At 40.7% G+C, this 23,278-nt stretch overlaps 1 protein-coding gene across 1 annotated transcript; it reads left to right on the top strand.

The window, feature by feature from the left end:
* Positions 1-6,139: 6,139 nt before the first annotated feature.
* Positions 6,140-21,412, top strand: LOC139473130 (uncharacterized). Its single transcript, XM_071255648.1, has 5 exons — positions 6,140-6,443; positions 13,724-13,778; positions 17,852-17,924; positions 19,358-19,525; positions 21,320-21,412. The coding sequence occupies exons 1-5, from the start codon at positions 6,140-6,142 to the stop codon at positions 21,410-21,412; spliced, it is 693 nt and encodes a 230-aa protein (XP_071111749.1).
* Positions 21,413-23,278: the final 1,866 nt, after the last annotated feature.

The following is a 23,278-nucleotide window of genomic DNA, read 5'->3' as shown; positions in this document are numbered from 1 at the left end:
CAAAGATATGAGTGTGTGGGTGAAATGGGGTTTCACGTCGCGTCCAAGATTATTGCACTTCCATAGCGACGTGCATCTACGTTGTGTGTTTGTGTGGCTCACCATGAGATACCATGCCGCAGTTTAACATGAATAACCCACTCCGAGTAGACCAGTCCTTGTTTTAGCCCCTCAATGCCGAGCGCCAGACAGGTTATCAACAAGTACCATCTTTTAACGTCTTTTGGTATGACGCGGCCGGGGATCGAACCCCTGACCTTCCGCTCTTCGGGCGGACGCTCTACCATGGAGGCGGTGCACAAAGATATGAAGTCCTTATGTCATGATCTACAGTGTACCCCACAATATCGAAATGTTGGGATGGTGAACACCTGATTTGGAAGCTTTCTATTTGACATACAGGTCTTGAAAATCGGACTGCTGAAGAGCTGAAAGAAGGCTGTATATAGTTTAAGCGTGCTATGTCACTCATACTACAATGTCATAGAGAGTGGTGTTAAGTAGAACATTGCTATGGATAATATCCTGCCTTACCATGTTTGAAGATCCTCCAGTTTGAAGATCCTCCAGTTTGAAGATCCTCCAGTTCGAAGATCCTCCAGTTTGAAGATCCTCCAGTTTGAAGATCCTCCAGTTTGAAGACCCTCCAGTTTGACGGTCCTCCAGTTTGAAGATCCTCCAGTTAGAAGATCCTCCAGTTTGAATATCCTCCAGTTTGAAGATCCTCCAGTTTGAAGATCCTGCAGTTTGAAGATCCTCCAGTTTGAAGATCCTCCAGTTTGAAGATCCTGCAGTTTGAAGATCCTCCAGTTTGAAGATCCTCCAGTTTGAAGATCCTCCAGTTTGAAGACCCTCCAGTTTGACAGTCCTCCAGTTTGAAGATCCTCCAGTTTGAATATCCTCCAGTTCAAAGATCTTCCAGTTTGAAGATCCTCCAGTTTGAAGATCCTCCAGTTTGAAGATCCTGCAGTTTGAAGATCCTCCAGTTTGAAGATCCTGCAGTTTGAAGATCCTCCAGTTTGAAGATCCTCCAGTTTGAAGACCCTCCAGTTTGACGGTCCTCCAGTTTGAAGATTCTCCAGTACGGAGAAAGAAGAATGGAAGGCAATAAAATGAAGCAAGTCCAAAGGAATCTGACTGTTTACAATAGTTTCTTGAAGACAGAATGCTGATGGTTTTAATACATTTGGTTCGATACATTAAACCTGCCCCCTTATGTACTGCAAAACGAATATATTTCTTTAACATTTTTCACCATCTATGCACTTGTACACAGAATATGTAATTCATAATTAACACATCGTTTGTATTAGTTTTAACAAAATCAATAAATGCATTATCATGTCACTGTTTTTTCTGGTTCATCGATCACTTTATTGTCTGGTCGCCGTCGCAAGGCTGGAGAACTGCTATGCAGCGTCAGGTAATCAGTACTAACTTTTTGATGAAATTGTGTAAAAACAGCGGGTGCTAACGGAAGGGCAGGACGTGCTTACCCTTACCTGGTGTGACTTTCAGTGGTTCATTCATATAATTTTCACAGCTATTTTATGTATTTATGCTAAATTTAAATCTGTTATAATTTTGACTGGTTGTTCGCTTGCATTGACATATTATGTTTCAATCCTGGACTAATAGTTGGAAGAGTCTGTTCTAGGTTTGCTTTTGCTTTTTGTATGTTGTCAACATTTCTTTCCGATGGAGGTTGTGGAGAGGATTGATGATTCTGATGAGATAAAGATGAAAATGGGAACTTTTATTATCCCAAACGGGCTCCGTCCCTCCGTCCGTCCGTCCGTCCGCCTGTCCGTCCGTCCGTCACGTTCCGTTTCCGGAGCATAACTCATAAACCGTTCAATATTTTGTCATCAAACTTTGCAGGTCTGTGAGGAACATGCTGAACTGGTGCCTTTGGCTATTTAGAAAGTTTAGAAATTTTTATTTTTTACGTTTCCATGGCAACAAGATAGACGTAGGTTCTGTGACGGTAGGGTTCGTTACCGGAGCATAACTCATAAACCGTTCAATATTTTTTCATCAAACTTTTCAAGTTTTGTTAGGTACATGCTGCACTAGTGCCTTTTGCTATTTAGTAATTTTAGAAATTTATATTTTTTACTTTTTCATGGCCACAAGATGGACTTAGGTTCCAAACTCTTCTTTTTTTACAATTTCCATGACAAGTTCCACCTCGGTTGGGTTTGTTTAGATTTAATTATGTCATAAATTCTGCAACAGGGGCGGGGATATAGCCACGTTAGTGGCAAACTCTTGTTGAACTTGATATTTTCGGTGAAGTAAGTTATTCTGCAACCCGAGTGGAGAAAATGTAAGGAATATCCATTTTAACAATGTCAAGTTTATTTGACATTATATTGGTACTTGCGGTCTGGTGTCAGAAGGTGTTCTGGTGATGGGTGCATAGGTTTCCTTTGATTCTGTGTTTTGAGCTAGCTTTCAGGTGGACATCAGTTTACCTGTCTCCATTTCTTCAGAGAAAGATATGTGACTTCCAGTGCAGTTTGTGCACTTGTTATATACTGAACAACAAAAGTTCCTGTGACATTGAATTAGATTTAATGCAAAGTTAAGTTTTTTACCAAATATGACACAATTGCGGTTTGCAACAGATAAAAGACACCTGTAAGTGTTCAAATGATTTACTTTGCCAAACTGACTTCAGAAAATGCGTAATTTCATAAAAAAATATGAACAAAATTTCAATTTACAAATCAATAGCGTGTGTGTCAACCTCTGGTTGCGATGCAAGCAACACATCTTAGTCTCATGGAATGGTCCAGGCGTCGCACAAAGTCCTGAGGGATATCTGTCCATATCTGCTGGAGCATGTTTCGAAGTTCCTGGAGTGTCTGTGGAACACGTGGTTGACGTCGAAGGCGCAGATCCATCTCATCCAACATATGCTCGATTGGTGAGAGATCAGGGGAACAAGCCGGCCAGGGGATGACATTCACGTTTTGTTGAAGAGAATCCCGAACAAGACGAATAATATGAGGCCGTGCGTTGCCTTGTTGAAAGGTAATGCCTGGGCCATGACGACGCAAAAATGGTAGAACAACAGGGCCGATGATCTCGTCGCGGTAGCGCAGTCCATTGAGATTTCCCTCTACCACTATCAAACGGGTCTCCTGTCTTGCTGTAATCCCACCCCATACCATAACGCTGCCGCCCCTGAACCGATCTTCTTCCATGACACAATGATTGACGTTCACCTCGACGTCGGTACTCTCGAATCCGTCCATCGCTGTGGATGAGGTGAAAACGAGACTCGTCAGTGAAAAAAACTTGTGCCCACTGCATGGCCGTCCAGCGTAGACGATGTCTGCACCACTGTAGACGTGTTTGACGGTGGTTTCTTGTCAAAATGGGACGTCTGGCGTGTCCTCTGGCGACAATCCCTGCACATCTGAGGCGATGACGTACGGTTTGTGAAGATATTGGTCGAAGGCCAGGGATGCTTCTTGCAGTCACTGTTGCTTGCTGGAATCGATTCCGTAGGTGTGTTGTTCGAATCTAATTGTCTTGTCGAATATTGGTTACGAATGACCTGCCACTCCGAGGATGGTCTCTGACTGCATTCATTTGTTGCCAACGTTGCCATAAACACCAAAAGATGTTTCTGTGGACGTTAAATTGTCTTGCAACTTCACGATGACTCGATCCTGCTTCAAGCATACCAATGGCTCGCAGACGCTTATTTTCGGACAGGCTTGGCATTTGGTAATGTTGAATAATTGCGCAATTTTGTTGTTTTTCTGAGTGGTTGTTGTCAGCACGATGCTACACAATGCATGTGGAATCTCGTTAACGCACATGTTTTTATACCCATTCTTGGGTAGTGAAATGCATGGGGCTTGTATAAAAGTCTACTTTGCATGGCATGCATGCTTTTCTGTAGCAGTTGCGTTTTTGTGACTTGATTCCATACATGTACTACAATATCGAAAACCAAACTTTATCATGTGTTTATGAATAACTACCAAATCGTGATGATACCAAGTGTTCTCGAAAAGGTGAACGCACCCTGCCTTATCAGTGGCACCTGTCACAAACACATGCAACGGCAAGAATTGTATGACTCTCTATGAAATCTTGGTAGGAAGAGCATGCTCATTTGTACCTCAAAATGTGAACTGTAGACACAAGGGCTAGAGCTGCAGGAATATTGCCAGACGTAAAGGAAAAATTGACTATTGGAAAGTTGAAGTCATCTTGTCATACAAACCCGTGAAGATCCGGGTTAGAATCTGTCTTCAGCAATCCATGCTTGCTGTAAAAGGCGACTGTGCATGTCGAAAGAGGCGACTAACGGGATCGGGTGGTCAGGCTCGCTGAATTGGTTGATGCATGGCATCGTATCCCAAATGCGTGGATCGGTGCTCATGATGTCATGTACTGGATTGTCTGGTCCAGCCTCGATTATACACAGACCGCTGTCATACTGGAATATTGCTGAGTGCGGCGTTACAACAAACAAATATTATTGAGTATCTGCAAATAGATAGCACGGGACCGAATGTGTTACACAATGAGATCTCCTCTTCCTGGAAAGAGGTCACGTCAGGCGTTAGATGGACCAGATTGCAAATTGTGCAACGTGGTTTACACTGACAGATCGAAATCCATTCTAAATGCTGCTGATAAAAGGTTCTGAATTTACAGAGGCAGGGAACGCGGAGGCATCGTAGTGGTGGCTGGCAAACCCAGTGGGGGGAGGAAGCATCGTAGTGGTGGCTGGCATACACAGTAGGGGAGGAAGCATCGTAGTGGTGGCTGGCATACCCTGTAGGGGAGGAAGCATCGTAGTGGTGGCTGGCATACCCAGTTAGGGAGGAAGCATCGTAGTGGTGGCTGGCATACCCAGTAGGGGAGGAAGCATCGTAGTGGTGGCTGGCATACTCAGTGGGGGAGGAAGCATCGTAGTGGTGGCTGGCATACCCAGTTAGGGAGGAAGCATCGTAGTGGTGGCTGGCATACCCACTAGGGGAGGAAGCATCGCAGTGGTGGCTGGCATACCCACTAGGGGAGGAAGCATCGTAGTGGTGGCTGGCATAGTCAGTAGGGGAGGAAGCATCGTAGTGGTGGCTGGCATACCCACTAGGGGAGGAAGCATCGTAGTGGTGGCTGGCATACCCAATAGGGGAGGAAGCATCGTAGTGGTGGCTGGCATAGTCAGTAGGGGAGGAAGCATCGTAGTGGTGGCTGGCATAGTCAGTAGGGGAGGAAGCATCGTAGTGGTGGCTGGAATACCCAGTAGGGGAGGAAGCATCGTAGTGTGGGTTACCTATGTTGGGGAGAAAGCATCATAGTGGTGGCTGGCATATGCTTTAGAGGAGGAAGCATCGTAGTGGGGGATGTTTACACAGTCGGGGGGGAAGCAGCATTGTGTGAGCTTAACTGACCTTGGCATCGTGGAGCGGAACATGCTTCCGTCTTCAAAGAGATCATGATGCGTACGTACTGCCATCATCTTCTTTGCACAACATACAAACATGACTGATTTAGAGATTGACACAAGTCCTATGGTGCCTCCCAATTTCTAATATTCATGTTCATTTGGCAACGCAGCTCCAGTATTTCTCTTCGATTTTGTACTAAGCGTCAGCCGTAAGGCCATCTCAGCTCATCTGATCAGCTACTGCATATGTCTTGTACCCGTCATCGATGTGTATGGTTATGCCTCTCCCCAGCTCATCTCCCAAAACGGAAATGTCGATAATCATCCACACAAACATTGTGAAGTATTCCTACTTAAATATGCATCATTCAGCTTGTAATAAGCAATAGAAGAAGACATTGCCTGAACTATAACTAACGATTTCGCACATGGGTAACCAATGTAGGGTAACGTCAATCGAAAGTTCCTACCAATCAGAGAAGCATGCCAACAATCTGAAAATACTGAACAGCCAATCGGTGAAACACGTTAATAATGTAACCATTCTTACCCTGTTGGTAAGGAGCCTGGGTATGACCACAGTTACACTGCACCAGTTAGATCATCCAAGTGTATCCTGGAGACGATACTTGATGCCCGTGATTCACAGGACTTGGAGAGAACATTGCAGGTAGCAGGAGTGACGTTCAGTCGACGAACCAGCAGGAACTACCCACAGACATGATGGCCGGATACTGGACCGTGTGGGCAGCTGCTTTGTACATCGGTATGTCCACTGGTCAGAGAATCACTTTGACACAATGTAATACTATGTATGAATGCCACTACTACAAGGATTTGTGGATCGAGAAAGGCATAAGACGACGTGGCAATGCGACTAGTCTGGTGGAGTGTTTGTTGTTCTGCCACCGATTCAGTGTCAGTAACTTCTTCTTCAACCAGGCCACCAAGGACTGTATCTGCCCCCTGGGTGAACCTGTAGCATTGTATTACGCACCTGGTTATACGTACCACGGAAGACCAGGTGAGAATTCCAGATTATTTCACCTTAGATCCAAATTTAACAGATAACAGTGTTCACAGGTAGCATTCTTACGTTCAATACAAATGAACATTCTGAAGCACAAAACGTAAACACAACACTGTCAGCCATTGACAGTTGTGAGGGGTGAGTAACCGTGATGTTGGTCAAGTTCTGCCACATTCAAGTTCGGGGTGGAGAGGCATTTATTTTGATTTTTTAAAGTATCTAATGGGGTAATTGCTAAGTATTACACATGTTAAATGCAGAATGGAATGTTATTTCATGAAATTTGTTGTAGAAATATATTCGTTTAACATTTTAAAAACAATATTTTCAACCTGTCACCCCTACAATGGTAATGGCATGTTCGATTTCCAAGACATACCTCCCTCGCATAATTCTAAGAAATGAAAGTGCAGAACAGGTTGGAAGAAATTAAAACATCTGTCTTTGGACAAGGTTTGGAGGGTTATTTGTTAACTTCCTTTTGAAAAACTATAAATTTTGAACACTTATTTTGAACTACTCACGACTATTGTGTTTTAAATGTTGAACTTTAGTAATAATTGTAACATATATAACTACCTGTGACCACTTTTCGGAATGATATAAGATTGCGGACCTGTGTGCCTGTGTTGTTACGCATTGCAAGAGAGCACCGTTTTCAAAGCGTTGTTGCCGTCAGGGTAGAATGGAAATAAACCTGCTGTGTTTTGAAATTTGATGTAGTCCCACTGTAGAGTAGATATTAAAATAAAGAGGTATATACTCTACATTGGGACTACATCAAATTTCAAAACATAGTAGGTTTATCTCCTAATTTATAGATTGTGACGAAGATGATTGAAGCATTGAAATGGTTTGTACTACAACAATATGAACATCGATGATTGATTGTTGTAATAAGCCTAAGGGAGATAATTCTCATCTATTTTTATTTTTCGCCTGGTGGTCCGTTTTCTACATTCTATTTTAAAACAACTATTTTCTCTGTCTTTTTATCCGATGATGTTCTGTGAGTGAGTGAGTGAGTGTTTACACCGCTATTAGCACTATTCCTGCATCATAGCGGGCGACACCAGTCACCCATGTAGGGATTCGAACCCATGGCCTACCATATGACGAGTTAATGCAGAGCTGTATAGAATGGGATGATTACACTGTACTGTATGGAGAGGCATATATGCAACAAGAATGTGTTACATAGAGAGGAATGTATGTAATAATACTGTACTGTATGGGGAGTTAGGTATGTAATAACACTGTGATGTATGGAAATAAATGTATTTTATAGCACTGCTCAGTACAGAAATGCATGAATGTAATACACCTGCTATACTGAGAGGCATGTATGTAATAACATTGTGCTGTTTAGAAGTGCAAAAATGCAATAACACTGTGCTGTATGGAGGCGCATGTATGTAATAACACTGTGTTGTACGGAATGACGTGTATGTAATAACACTGTGCTGTTTGGGAAGTCATGTATGCAATAACACTGTGCTGTACGGAGAGGCATGTATGTAATAACACTGTCGTGTATGGAATGGCATCTATGTAATAACACTGTGCTGTATAGAATCACATGTATGTAATAACACTGCTCTGTATGGAATGGCATGCATGTAATAACACTGTGCTGTTTGGAAACGCAAGTATGGAATAAGATTGTGTTGTACGGAATGACGTGTATGTTATAACACTGTGCTGTACAAGGAGGCATGTATGCAATAATACTGTGCTGTATAGAATGGCATGTATGTAATAACAATGTCCTGTATGGAAAGTCATGTATGTAATTGTTGCAGCCTCTGCTGGTCTGGCTAAATGAGGACCAAGCCTGCGGTGTGTGAGACACCTGTTTATTCTTGTTATGTAACGTGGCTATTACATGACACTCTGTAATAACAATAAAATATGCAATAAGTATTCCTAAACACATCTATCACATAAATATATAAATCAATTACATATTGGATAAAGGACAATCAAAATCTCATTGTCAAATCCCTGCATATTTATATATGATATGCAGCATTAGAATTTCATAATAAGTTAATCACGTTAACTGATAAAAGAATAGCTATATACATGAAACATTTATACAGGTGTAATTGAAAAAGGCATATATACATACATACATATATACATACATATATATATATACAATATGATAGTTGCATCTGGGCAACATATATATTTCCTAAATAGAATTTGTCCATATGTACAGTATTCCTGATTATTAATATCAGATAATAATCATACAGATAAAGCTTAAAATATGCATTTAGATTAAACTATTAAATATCCATTACACTGAAATGTAACACATTGTTTCATGAACTCATTCATAACATTCATGCTCATAAATCACTAACTTTTTACAGTATCATAAATATTAGATTAGAAGAAAAGAATTAACCTTCACTCCTTTGATCAAGACTAATAAAACAATGGCTATGCTAAAATACTAAAATGGAATAACCTGACTACCCTTAAAACAAGAATGAACTGACCCTATAACTTGATAAAGCTATAAGAGTTTTATAGTCGAGATAGAGATAGATAGTCAACTAATTACGACACTTGTTATAAACAAGCAGTAGTCTGTTGAAGAACCCTATATACATATATAAAATGCATAATAAAATGTAAATGGTACTAGTGAGAAAAAAATGATTTTATCCCTGTAACACACTTCCCCCTTCTGACTAATGACGTCCACGTCTTGAAAGTTTTCCGGTCACAAGTTCCACTAGAGCATCTGAAGCTTTTGGGGAAAATATCCTCTTCGCTATGAGTGAGCTAAGGTAATCCGCCCGAGAGATGCATTCTTCATTCTTATCTGCAGATACTGCCATGACATAGTCTCCACTGGTCTGCCAACCTGGTCGTATCCTTGCCCTCTGTGACCTACAGAGAGGTAGGGTTGGCAATATCCTCCTCCTACGATTTTCGGATACAAGTCTATCAGGTGGCGATGTTCCCGAAGCTGCATCGGGTGGCGGAGCATTATATTAGGTTCAACTCCCTGAACATCTGGAATTTTAATTATGTTTGCTTCTTCTATGTGACCTTCCTGAGCAGCGTGACCTTCTAAGTAAACCTTGATCCCTTTCCAGAACGGTATCTGTATCAATTTCAACCTCGCCTTCCATTGGCCTATCAGCTGGTATACCAACTGAAACTGAAAGGTCTAGGTAGGTCAAAGGTACAATTGTGTCATCATCATAATCATCATCATCATCTTCTGAACTCTCCATGGCGGTCAATTCCTCAGGGACTTTTTGGTTAGATGCTCCAGAATGACACCTTGGGTTTAGATCTGATAACTGGTACAGGTGTGTCTGGGACTGTCTATGGAGTGTTCATGTCTTCCCTTCTCCATTTTCCTTCCTGACAACATAAACTGGAATAGCTGGGTTCGAGTGGAAGAAGGAAATGGATGATGGTAATGCCATGTTTAACAAGCTTGCAACAGAGGTAGCTGGAATCAAACAAGCAAGTACAACAGGAGAAGACTTACATAATCTTGGTAGGGGAAATAGACTAAGACAACAAGCTCGTGGACATCATAACTGGACAAGTAACCCTGGCCGTGGTCAATCACAAGCAAGATATGATTCTCAGTGGAATACTCAAGAAGACTATACAGACAACCAGCAGTGGAATAATCAGCAAGTCTATTCAGACGACCAATATTAATCTACAAAGTAACAGTATTCTGTGGAATTAAGAACTTGGAATCCGATGGGGTCTACTTGCTGGAGATGTGGTCAAGTTGGGCACTCACAGTACTATTGCCGTGTGAGACTGGACCATAGTAGGAGAGGACGAGCTTTAAACTCGCACAGACCTATTGGAAGGGGCCGCCTGTAGGCATCTACGCGCGCCCTAAACGAGTCACGACTCGGATTGTAGTAAGCACGTTCCAACTTGGATACTCATTACTGCCCCTAGTTCTCACCCTCATGTTGCCTGGCAGTCAGCTGGCTTATACAGCGCTCCGTGCCGCACTGTGATGACGTCGAGCTTTCAAAAACATATACATTGCATCAACAGTGGTACAGTGTGCTTATTTCTTCACACAGTGTAGGGGCGGACGGGTATCCTAGTGGTTAAAGCGTTCGCTCGTCACGCCGAAGACCCGGGTTCGATTCCTGAGATGGGTACAATGTGTGAAGCCCATTTCTGGTGTCCCCCGCCGTGATATTGCTGGAATATTGCTAAAAGCAGCGTAAAAACATACTTAATCACCCACTCACTCACACAGTGTAACCAAATAATATAACATTCAGCTCGAGTTGATTGTCTTTCCAACAGCATCTCAAGTCAACAAATCGATAGAAGTGCTGGTATTGTCAGTTTCCTAATTTGTATCATTAATCGCAATATGGAAGCACCCGAATGTGGCAAGTAAATTGAAACAAGTGCCCTTGTTTTAAATCTAAATGTCCCATAGTGGTAGACATATGACATTTATGTCGAAGTACACATTCATTGAGAATTTTCCATGACATAAAAAATCCCGGTGAAATTGTTAGAGATTTTTACATCGAAACAAAATTGACGGAAGAGGACATGATTAGTTCAAAGTTTATGTTACAATACGATTGGGAGTTAGGAATATATATATATATATATATATATATATATATATATATATATATATATATATATACTATGGACAGCATATATATAATGTTATTAAATAATTATAAAATGTTATTAATTACGTTTATATTTGTTATTATAAATAATGTATTTCAAAATACTTACTTATGTTATTACTTTAATAAATAAAAGAATTTCACAAATTGTGTCATATGGTATGGTGACATATTTGTAAACTTGTGAATGTGCTGCAGGGTCCCGTTCCACAAAGCGATTGTAGCGCAGCGACAGTCAAAAGTTTATGTTAAAGAATGGGAGTTACAATCATCTCAGCGTTAGGATAGCTTTGTGGAACGGACACCTGAAGTCGAAAGGTAGACCTTTGTATGGTATTCAATTAATGCATGTCAACTTTTAATGTGTTTGAAGTATTATTCTGTTAAACTCAATTGGGTGATGCTGTCCATAGCGTAGATCTCTGCCGCGACGGTGGCTTTTTGAAAAGTAGGACACGGCAAGTAATAAATAAAACACCAAACTCGGACCCGTGTAATGCCAATTTTATGAAACATAGTTTCATAGTTTCATAGCTTCATAGACGAAGTTTCGCTCTTCAGATACCAGAACAATTTACTCATTTCATAAAATTGGTATCACAAGGGAGCTCTTTACGTATTCTATATAATATGAATGTGTCACGTCACAAGCGAATATGTATTTGTCAGGTTACAAACGAATATATGTATGTGCCATGTCACAAACTGATATGAATGTGTCACTTCACAAGCAAAAATGAATATGTATGTGTCATAAACGATTATGTATGTCACGTCACAAACGAATATGAATGTGTCACGTCACAAACGAATTCGAATATGTATGTGTCACGTCACAAACGAATATGTATGTCACGTTATAAACGAATATGAATGTGTCACGTTACAAACGAATATGTATGTGTCACGTCACAAACTGATATGAATGTGTCACTTCACAAACGGAATATGCAATATGTCGACAATGCCACTGCTCACGCGAAATCATTATCAAAGATAGATGTATTCTAATTAACAAGCGTATTGTGAAATCTAATAAATATTGATATTTTTATATTTTTTATATACTCACACTCTCAAAAGAGTATGCAGTATACAAGTTATCTATTTTCAAAAGTAAAGACAAGAAATACTAATAGGGCAAGATTGATAAAAATTTGACTGAAGACAGTTTAATGGATAAAAAGGCAGATGACATAATTTTTGTTTTCAACTGTTAAGGGCTTACAGTTTCGGGTCAAAATGACAGTCAATACCTGGTGTGACCACCATTAGCATCGTTAACTGACACACTTCTCCTGTACGTTGAGTGGATCAGACGATTTGTGAAGGCCCTAGGGATCCTCCTGCACACATCCAGAGCAGCTGTGCGTAGTTCATCGGCAGTTGTAAGGACTTGGCGCACATTGCAGACGTCTTTGAACCTCATCCCACAAGTGTTTGATAGGGTTCAGATCAGGGCTGAGGGCTGGCCACGGTAGAACACGGATGTTGTGTTGTTGCAGAAAGGCCATGGTAGCTCTGGCAACATGGGGACGAGCTTTGTCCTGCTGGAAAATGTGTTGTTTATGTGCAAAAAATGGAACAACGTGGGGTCTGGTCACTTGGCCGATATACCAGTGAACAGAGACGCTGTGTAACCGACCTTGACCAACATTCAGAAAGCACATGGGTCCAAGTCTCGCATTAAGTCCAATCCCTGCACATATCATGGCGCTAGGTCCACCCGATTGATCCCTTTCCTCAACGTTTCTGTCAGCGAAACGATCACCTCGACGCCGCCAAATTTTGACTCTTCCGTCTGCATGGGAGACACAAAAGCGACTTTCATCAGAGAAGATGACACGCCTCCACTCACGATGACGCCAGTTGTGATGACCCTGTGCCCACTGAAGTCGTGCTTGTCGATGCCGTGGTTGTCGATGCCATCGGCGACATCTGAGGTTGTTGGAACGGAGACGTCGGATCATAGTGTCCCGGCTAATGTGTCGATTATGTGTTCCTATGGTCTGTCGACAATTTCACTTGCAGTTAGGAACGGATGTCGCTGGTAATCTGCCGATCTTGTCGAGGTGTGGTGACCCTAAGACGACCGCTCCGAGGAAGGGCATCTGTGGTCTGTGTAGCATTGAATCGATGCAGGAGACGGTAAATTGTGGTTATGTTAACGTTGAAATGACAACATCTTGGACAGACTCTCCAGCTTCCAAACGTCCGATAGACTGGTTTCTCTGAATTTGAGTTGGGCGAGGCATTGTTGACCACGGAGTGGTAGGTCCAAGAATCGGCCGCAGTTTTATACCCACTTCAGTTCGTCACAGTTCGTGCATTTTCGATTTCGCGAGAAATGGGTGCATGAAACCCACATATTCATTGAAATGGTGCGTTTTGGCGATTCGTTTTGCGTTTTTACTCGGGGCTTCCAAAATGCAACCAAAAATATTGATAACACCATCAGGTTCACTTTATGCTAAAACTCGTATCAATTTATGGTTCCTGTTTGTTACCCATTTGCTTAAAACCACTTGCGTTTCTTTTGCGTGTGAGTATACATGTGTCTACATCCTCTATTTGTAATTTGTAGTAACTTCGCTCCTGTTTCTTTCATAGGTCTGATTTACAAGCGGGTGACAGTGGCGATCAAGGCTTCTTCACAAGACAAAGGGTACGTTTTTGTCATCCCCACTAGATTAGAATCAGAACAGCATATCGAATTTATTACTTGTTGTCATTGTTTCAAATATTCCGATCAGGGTTCCAACACGTTGATGTGTAATCACGTAATCACGTACAATCGACAAAGTCAACTCTTGAGGATGAAAATGAGTACCAGCGCATGCGATTTCTGCCCGGTTGAACAGTTTTATCACAGATGAGTGAGCAATGTCAATTATAGTGAGTATGGTTTTACGCCGCTTTTAGCAATATTCCAGCAATATCATGACGGGGGACACCATAAATGTTCTTCACACATTGTACCAATATGGTCACGGGTGGGGGGAGGGTATTGTCGAGGGTGGTACAGTTACGTGGTGAGATATTCGTGTGTGGCAGAGTGACGTGGGTCTATTGTCGCAAGTGGCACAGTAACGTTGGATATTGTCACTGGAGACGACGTTGCAGTGGCATAGTGACATTGGAGCTATTGTCACGTACAGCCCAGTTACGTGGGGCTATTGTCACGTGATATCCTGTCACGTGGAGCATTGTAACATTCTTTTTTTTTAATTACAGCATTGACTTGTATTAGCAGTAATCACTTCAAAACGTTCAATTGTTAACATGTCATAACATTCATTCAATGACATTAAGTTCATAACATCTTTAGATCACTGTTTATCAAATACATGTATTTAGCAGTTCACGACTTACACACAGGGAGATGTGTAGTCAGTGATTTAGAAAGCTTGTAGCTTTTAGTGAAATTCTGAGAGTAGCCCTCGAAGAGAATTTCCGCTGTATCTTAGGTAAATTATGTGCTACTTACAGAAATATAGAATTGTTTTACTTTGGAGCGAACATTACATACGATATGTAAGTCGATGTCATTTCAGTATATAGCACGTCATGTGGTGTACTTATTAAGTGTAGGTTACATACCTATATAGCAGACAGTAAATTTTAGTGTACAACAATGTTCATAAATGGTGAAACGAGCAGGCTCTATTTGTCATGCTTATTAACTAAGTGTGAAGCTAAATCCTTACAGCGCATTAGTGGAAATTGTTCATGTTCAAAATAGAGACATATTAACTGGACAATTCATTTGCCCAACTTTTCGATTTTCTGTCAAACTGTCTTATTGTATTGTTTTTGTGTGCAATTAATTTGTCAATCCGAAATATATTGATTAAAGTCTTCAGAAAGTTTTCAAGTGACAATTTGTTTTTCTTAATACTTGATACATGTATATATTTTTTGGATGCCAGTATGATGTAATTTAACAGAATGTTAGAGTTGTACCCAAGTAAAACAGGTATTTTAAAATGTAAATTGTTTTGAACATTTTGCATTCAGAAAACATTCAACTTTGACCCAAAACTCTTTAACATGCTGACGATCCCATTATGCATGAAGTAAGGATTTAGTATCAGTTTCACAAAATGAGCACATATCATCATCGAGAATTTTCATTTTAAACAATTCTTTCTTTGAATGAAGGATGCGATGAATAAATTTATATTAAAAGACAAGTAATTTTACATGTTTTGTACAGTTTCTGTATCTGATAAAAACATCCTACCACGATACATTTATGTCAAGAATGGTATCCATTTTTTCACATACTGTTGGGAGAATTAATATTGCTGTAGTTATAGTCTTATCATAAAAATATCTGGAGAGCTACAAGTAAATCTATCAAAGTTACATTTAAATGTTGATTATATAAAATAATGTTATTATTTCTAATAGTATCATTCCAGAATTTTTGTATGTTTTATAGAACCTGGTAATAGTCAATAATTGTGCCTTTAATTTGGTATTTTGTCTTATGTTCATTGAAGGGCATTATATCACCTTCATTACATATATCTTTAATGGTGTAAATTCTCTTTAAAAACAATTTCTTATAATGAAATCAAGTTTTTTAAACTGATGGTTACACGAAAGAGGTTCTGATAGTACTTCTTCAATGTTTGTGGAGTTAGTTTTGTGTCTTCTATACAATTTTCCCCAACCAGCCAAAACATCTCTCCATGAAGGGTTAGCTAAGTGCATACATTTTTTTATTTTGGTGAGGTGAGGTGAAATAGGGTTTAACGTCGCGTCCAAGATTATTGCACTTATATAGCGACGTGTATGCACGTGTATATGTGTGTATGTGGCTGCTTGTCCTAGTCCGGACTGACGCCGATTTATAGTGCTAGCTCACTGAGATATAATGCTGCAGTTTAACACGAATACACCACTCAGACACAGTATACTGACTCCGAGCCGACCAGTCCTTGTTTTAGCCCCTTAATGCCGAGCGCCAGACAGGGTAACAACAAGTACCATCTTTTAACGTCTTTTGGTATGACGCGGTCGGGGATCGAACCTCGGACTTTCCGCTCACCGGGCGGACGCTCTACCATTAGACCACGGAGGCGATTTTTTAATATTGGCCCCAAGTAGGAAAACGTTTTTCAGTGGAGAGATGCTAGGGTTATTACAGTTTTTGTTTTGAAGATGTTTTTGAGAACTGACAAATTCACTTTTACTCTGTATACCCATATTCTAAGATCCTTCCAGAAAAAATGAAATCTTCTACAGGGAAACCATCAATACCAGGGCTTTTGTCATTCTTCATAGATTTTACGGCCTTTGTTATTTCATTCATGTTAATCAGGTCTTCTAAATAATCAAACTGTGATTTAATACGTTTTGGTGTGTTAAGTTTGTGTAATAAATGTTTGGATTCCTTAGTTATTTCTTCACTTGAAGAGTAAAGTTTCTAATAAAAAATGTCTTTGTCCAGTTAAGATGGATTTTCCTTGGCTTATTGAATCCCCTTTTTCAGTTATAATACTGTTAATTAGTTTACTGGTATAGTTCCTGTTTTCAAGATGACAAAAATATTTTGATGATTTCTCTCCTTCCTCGTACCACTGGATTCTGTTTCTTATTTGAATTCCCCTTGATTCCTCTTTTAATTTTTCAAAAATTACTTTATATTTAGACAAGTCTGACAGCTTTAATTCACTTATATTCTGAATATTTTCCCTAATTTCCTAATTTTTGGTTTTCTTTAAATAAGTGGAAAAAGATATTGATTTGCCTCTCACTTTCATCCCAAATGTTTCTAATAAAAGAGAGTATCACTGATTTTTAAATTTAAGTTTTGGTGTTCAGTTTTTATGGTTCATCTTTGGAACATTTACTGTTTGAATATTCTAGCTTTGTTTCTTCTAGTGTATCTTTCACTATTTGGATATATTGATTGTCAAACAGTACAGAAGTATTTAACTTCTAGTAGTCCCTACCTTTTTCTTTGCTAAGTGTATTTTATTTTAATGTTATTGCAAAGTGATTGGATTTGCATCAAGGTGTTATTGTAGAATCAATGTCTTGTGAGACCAAAAAGAAGTCCAGCATGTTGTTCTGGCTTTTTCTTCCACCATGTGTATTTTTTTGCATCTATATTTTTTTCTCTCCAAATATCAATTAGATCAAAGCTTTCTGGTTTTTTTCAAGTACTTACTTTGTTGCATTGGGATTGTTGATATGCTTATAATTTTCCAAATCGACATCTGGATTGAGTACCAAGTTCCGTCACAGGGCAATGCAAACAGGACAAAGTCTTCACGACGAAGAATTTCGTTCGTCAACCAAATTCAGTGATAAGAGTGTGAATTGAGCACCGAAACTGACTTAAAGAGATGTGATATAAGCATTACTATTTTACACAAGATAAATACATTTCATAAGTAACATATTAACCATAATATTGAAATCCAATTGAAATGTGAATATTTTATTGCACCTTGCTTGATTGTCAATATCAACTCATCTGTGACTAATACTAATATAAATAGAACTGATATGTCAAGTACCACACAAATACAGAATCAGATACACGAAGTACAGGTACACAGCAACTAATGTAACCAGGTGAGCTACCTATTTTAACACTGATATACTATTGGAATAGTTGTGGTGATATATATGTATTTTCTCATCCATTCATAAATGAAATCCAAAGTTTATTTTCACATTATTTATATGGAAAGCGTCACTGTATGACTTGTAATATTTCAGATATCCATTAAGGAATGTCATTAGAGGTTCTGTCTGGAAGCCAAGGTCGGATGATGCAGCTCCGTGGATTGAGGTGAATATTATCGTTAGCATTACTTTGTAAAAAAGATCACTTACAGTGTATCTTAGTCTGTGTAGTGTCCACACAAATCATGTAGCACTCAAATCTATCATATAAACAATCTACATGTCAGCTTGACCCGTTATGCATGTTTGTCATTTATAGGAAAATACGATTCAGGAAAGTAATTACACTAACTACGGAAAGTATGGGAATCGCCGACACATGTAAATCTAAAACACTTAATAAGTAACACCCATCCTGGCAGCAGGGGCATATTGACCGCTGGGGTGTGACTGCCTGTTTGATTACCTGTGCCCGTCTGTCATTGCCAGTAAAGCAAAAGAGGCTCCAAGTGCAACTGGCTTCTTCTATTGTTCACTGTGAAGTCAGTGACTTATCAGTCTGTGAGTCCACTGTAAGTCAACCACTATGTCCACAATAGTCTAGGTTCAGTACATGGAATTAAGTTCCCGACACTATCCCTGCCAGAAAACATTTTCCCCAAACATAATTCATAAATTCGTGATGCATGTGTTAAACTACCAACAACAAACAACATTGTTTACGGAGCATGGTTTGATAACTTTAGGATACAAACATAGGTTCAATCAGAGTAACTGTGAAGTGCACCACGTGATTTGAACACATGCAGAATATACAGATAAAAATGCAACGGAAAAATGCAATTCAAATTATTCTGTTATGACATATACTGTTCTGCATTCTGACTGGTCCGCCAGCGGTATCGAATCTACGCAGGACTTTGCTTTTGCTAATGATCGCGTCAATGCAGATGAAACTATTTCTTTGAAAGCAGTTTCCTGAAACCCGACCGGTAGTAAATTTAAAATACCGATTTTACTGAACAAATGTTGTGGAACAAAGTGTTCGACATCCAGATTATTTATAGCAAATGTGACATTATCTTTTCCAAATGGGAAATCCGACGAAGAACGTCTTAGAGAGGGTGTGTTAAGTTCAGTTACATTAACACAGTTTATTTAGTTAGAGCTCATTTTTAACGTCCTGTGACGTCATGTCTATCGCTTCATAACACGAGGGTGCTGTGTACAAGCTGCAAGGGTCGCTTTGAAAAGTGTTTACACAGTATGTGTGGTAGATAGTTCAAATGTCTCTTATTGAAAACATTTTAGTATTATGGTGTTAATTATGTTTTGAGTAAACACAACCAAATATTCTCGGATTAAAGCTTACTGATCTCTAAAGTTGACCATTCAGCCTATTGTAAATATTAGACTTAACCAATGCCACGTCACTTATTACCGCTGTATTACGAAATCGTTCGAGATTATTACATATTAAATGTATCTACGATGTATTTTGGCCTTCGGCGGAAAAAGAGTTTGGTAGGAAAAACATATTTGGAGGTGTATTGTTTCAGATGACGCATTCAGTAAATTATCCTGTTTTCTCTTCAACAGCTTGGGATAGATACTTTCCTCTACTTTGCTATGGTTGAAATCTGGCCCGACTTCTCTACCTTCACGAAGGACATCTGGTTTCGGGACTCCAACAGGAACTGGATGGTGACATGGACAAGAAACGACGAGGCATCCATTTTTGGAAGTTACTTCATCCCACACTGTAAAGTTAGTTTCATATTGTACATGTTGAATTGATGCCAGTTTTAACACAGTTTGAATTGATCTGTCTGAATTAGAAGAAAAATGTCCACCCCTTTTGAGGATATGGGTATTTTCACGAGTATGACTTGACAAAAAGTAAAGTCATTTTCCTGCTGTATGAAGTTGCTAGTTTTAACATCGGTAGTTTTAACATTGAATAGACTATTGTCTATACATTCCACCACAAGTCCGATTTTATAGAAAATAATAATCTGCATATCCGTCATTTGTTGAAGTAAGCCCATCGCAACACATATACATTTCTCGAGAACTGTGACATCTACCTGTGATCCCTAGACACTGTGCTGGGGACGTTAACATAACTGTACATCGCCCTGTAACACAGCCATTTGTGATCCCTAGGAACCGGGCTGGGGACGTTTACTTAGCTGTACATCGCCCTGTAAGACAGCCATGTGTGATCCCTAGGGACCGTGCTGGGGACGTTTACATAACTGTACATCGCCCTGTAACACATTCATGTGTGATCCCAAGGGACCATGCTGGTGAAGTTTAAATAACTGTACATCGCCCTGTAACACAGCCATGTGTGATCCATACGGACCGTGTTGGGGACGTTTACATAACTGTACATCGCCCTGTAGCACATTCATGTGTGATCCCAAGGGGCCGTGCTGGGGACGCATACTTAACTGTACATCACCCTGTAACACATTCATGTGTGATGCCTAGGGACTGTACAGGAGATGTTTACTTCCCTGTACATCGACCTGTAACATGGTCATTTGTGATCCCTAGGGACACTGTTGGGAACGTTTAAATAACTGTACATCGCCCTGTAACACATCCATATGTGATCCCTAAACACCATGCTGGCGACGTTTACATGACTGTACATCGCCCTGTAACACATTCACGTGTGATCCTTAGGGACCGTGCTGGGGACGTTTACATGAGTGTACATCTCCCTGTAACATGGTCATGTGTGATCCCTAGACACCATGCTGGGGACGTTTACATGACTGTACATCGCCCTGTAACACATTCATGTGTGATCCCTAGGAATCACTGCACATTGTCATGTAACATAGCCATGTGTAATCCCTAGGGACTGTACTGGGTTTGTTTACAACACAGCCATCTGTGATCCCTAGGGACTGAACTGCGGATGTTTACATCAATGTACATCGCCTTGTAACACAGCCATGTGTAATCACTAGGGACTGTACTGGGTTTGTTTACAACACAGCCATCTGTGATCCCTAGGGACTGAACTGCGGATGTTTACATCACTGTACATTGCCCTGTAACACAGCCATGTGTGATCCCTATGGGCCGTGCTGGGGACGTTTACATAACTGTACATTGCCCTGTAACACAGCCATGTGTGATCCCTAGGGACCGTGCTTGGGACGTATAAATAACTGTATATCTCCCTGAAACACATTCATTTGTGATCCCTAGGGACCATGCTGGTGACGTTTACATAACTGTACATCGCCCTGTAACATGGTCATGTGTGATCCCTACGGACAGTGCTGGTGACGTTTACATAACTGTACATTGCCCTGTAACACATTCATGTGTGATCCCTAGGGACAGTGCTGGGGACGTTTACATAACTGTACATCGCCCTGTCAGACATCCATGTGTGATCCATAGGGACTGTGCTCGGGACGTTTTCATCACAGGACATCGACATGTAACATAACCACAGATCCTAGGCAACCATGATTAGTTAAGTTAACATCTGTCACAATTCACCAGTCTTGTTACACCACGGTGTTTTTTTCACAGATGCTGACAATTCCTACAGACGCAGTCAGAATCACAATGGACCAACACAGAAGTCTTCAATTACAAAGCGTTCGTGTGCATGGTCATATCTAAATTCATTTCAATACAATACCATCATTGTTACAAATCGCCTCTGCCCAAACATCTTCAGCTATCACCAACAGCCTCGGCCCAAACGTCGTCAACTCTGTCACAAACAGCCTCGGCCCAAACATCGTCAATTCTGTCACAAACAGCTTTGGCCCACACATCTTTAACTCTGTCACCAACAGCCTCGGTCTACACATCTTCAACTCTGTCACCAACAGCCTCGGCCCACACATCTTCAACTTTGTCACCAGCAGCCTCGGCCCACACATCTTCATTTGTCACCAAGACCGCTTTCGTGGTCTAGCGGATACAGCCTCTGCGTGGAGAGCGGAGGGTCGTGGGTTCGATTTCCGGTACCTTAGTGGGCTAGCACCATAAAATCGGCGGTAGTCCGTACTGGTACAAGTAGCCACGCACACACACACACCCGCACACACACACACGCACGCACGCACACACGCACGTACGTACGCACGCACGCACGCACGCACGCACACACACACACACCGTTCAACTCCATTTCACTTCACCTCACTTCATCTGTCACAACGAACCTCGGCCAACACAGCATGCATTTTGATGTTGGCCTACAGTGTAACACTGTAGGCATGCAGCGTTTTATTTATCTAAAGTCAACCACTGCGTGCAGTATATTTTCTTTAAGTCTGCATTTGCACTCTGCCCGATGTCTATTCTGTATATGGGCATTCTGGAATTAGTCCCAAACCTGCATTTCCAAAGTACGTATGGGCCTGACCTTCCACGAGATGGTCAATACCTTCCAAGTAATTGTTAATATTATTAAAGTTATTATCATTATTATTATTAACAGATTAAAATAAAAAATGCAGCAAAGGGGGTTTGGGTGATCCTGGCACAGTCAGGCTGGTTAGGCTCATCATCAGCTCAGATCCCTTGTCCCCTCTACACGCAGCCCAGACAACGAATGGAACTCTTCTCAAGAGGCGCTGCTTAGTCGAAGAATGTGAAGACTCCCCAACACTGCAGCCTCCTGTCGGAAGGGCTATATTCCTGGTAGCAAGCCCGGGTCACTCAACAGATTGGGAGGTACCAAACCTAAGGCACCGAGAACAATGGGGAGTCGGACAACTTGGTACTTGGTACTTGCGATGCAAGTGTGGCATTTCCAAGCGAAGGACTCTGCTAATCTTCTCAACACACTGCACATAAACTCAATGCAGTGGTCGTTCAGATAGCCTCCCCTTAAAAAACTGAGTCTGGGCCGAATTGATATAGCACTTTACAAGGTTGACACTCATTCCTGTACCGTCCAGCAGTACAGCAGTACAGAACCATCAACAAAATCAACACTGACACTGAGATTATGTCCCACATCCTTTCTTCTTCGTCTTCTTCTCCTTCTTCTTCTTCTTCGTCGTCGTCTTCGTCTTCTTCTTCTTCTTCTTCTTCTTCTTCGTCGTCATCTTCTTCTCCCTCTTCTTCTTCTTCTTCTTATTATTACAAGTAGTAGTAGTAGTAGTAGTAGTAGTAGTAGTAGTAGTAGTAGAAGAAGTAGCAGTTGTAGTAGTGTTGTTATCAGTTACCAATGCATTATATAATCCCATTGCCTTTGAATATTGATAGGTAAATCAGTTTCCATTGTCGATTGTTCTAGGTGACGTTTGCGTCAGGGCGGTCAGGATGAAGTGACATACCACAAAACACTTACTTATGTTTATGGAAAGATTCAGCGCGTCAAACCCCACCATTTATAACTGTAAAGCGCTTTTGCGTGAGGTCGTGTAAATACGCATGAACATGTCATGGAGAAAGACTTGTGTACAATATCCATATGCAACTCGTCTGTCTAAAACAGCAATGTGACGTTAAATACTCACTCACTCACTC

This window comes from Haliotis cracherodii, unplaced genomic scaffold (genome assembly GCF_022045235.1).
Source record: "Haliotis cracherodii isolate W230 unplaced genomic scaffold, xgHalCrac1.p SCAF_27, whole genome shotgun sequence".
Classification (NCBI taxonomy): Eukaryota; Metazoa; Mollusca; class Gastropoda; order Lepetellida; family Haliotidae; genus Haliotis; species Haliotis cracherodii.
Note: the sequence above shows the minus strand (reverse complement) of the source record. Positions and strands in the feature narration are given on the sequence as shown.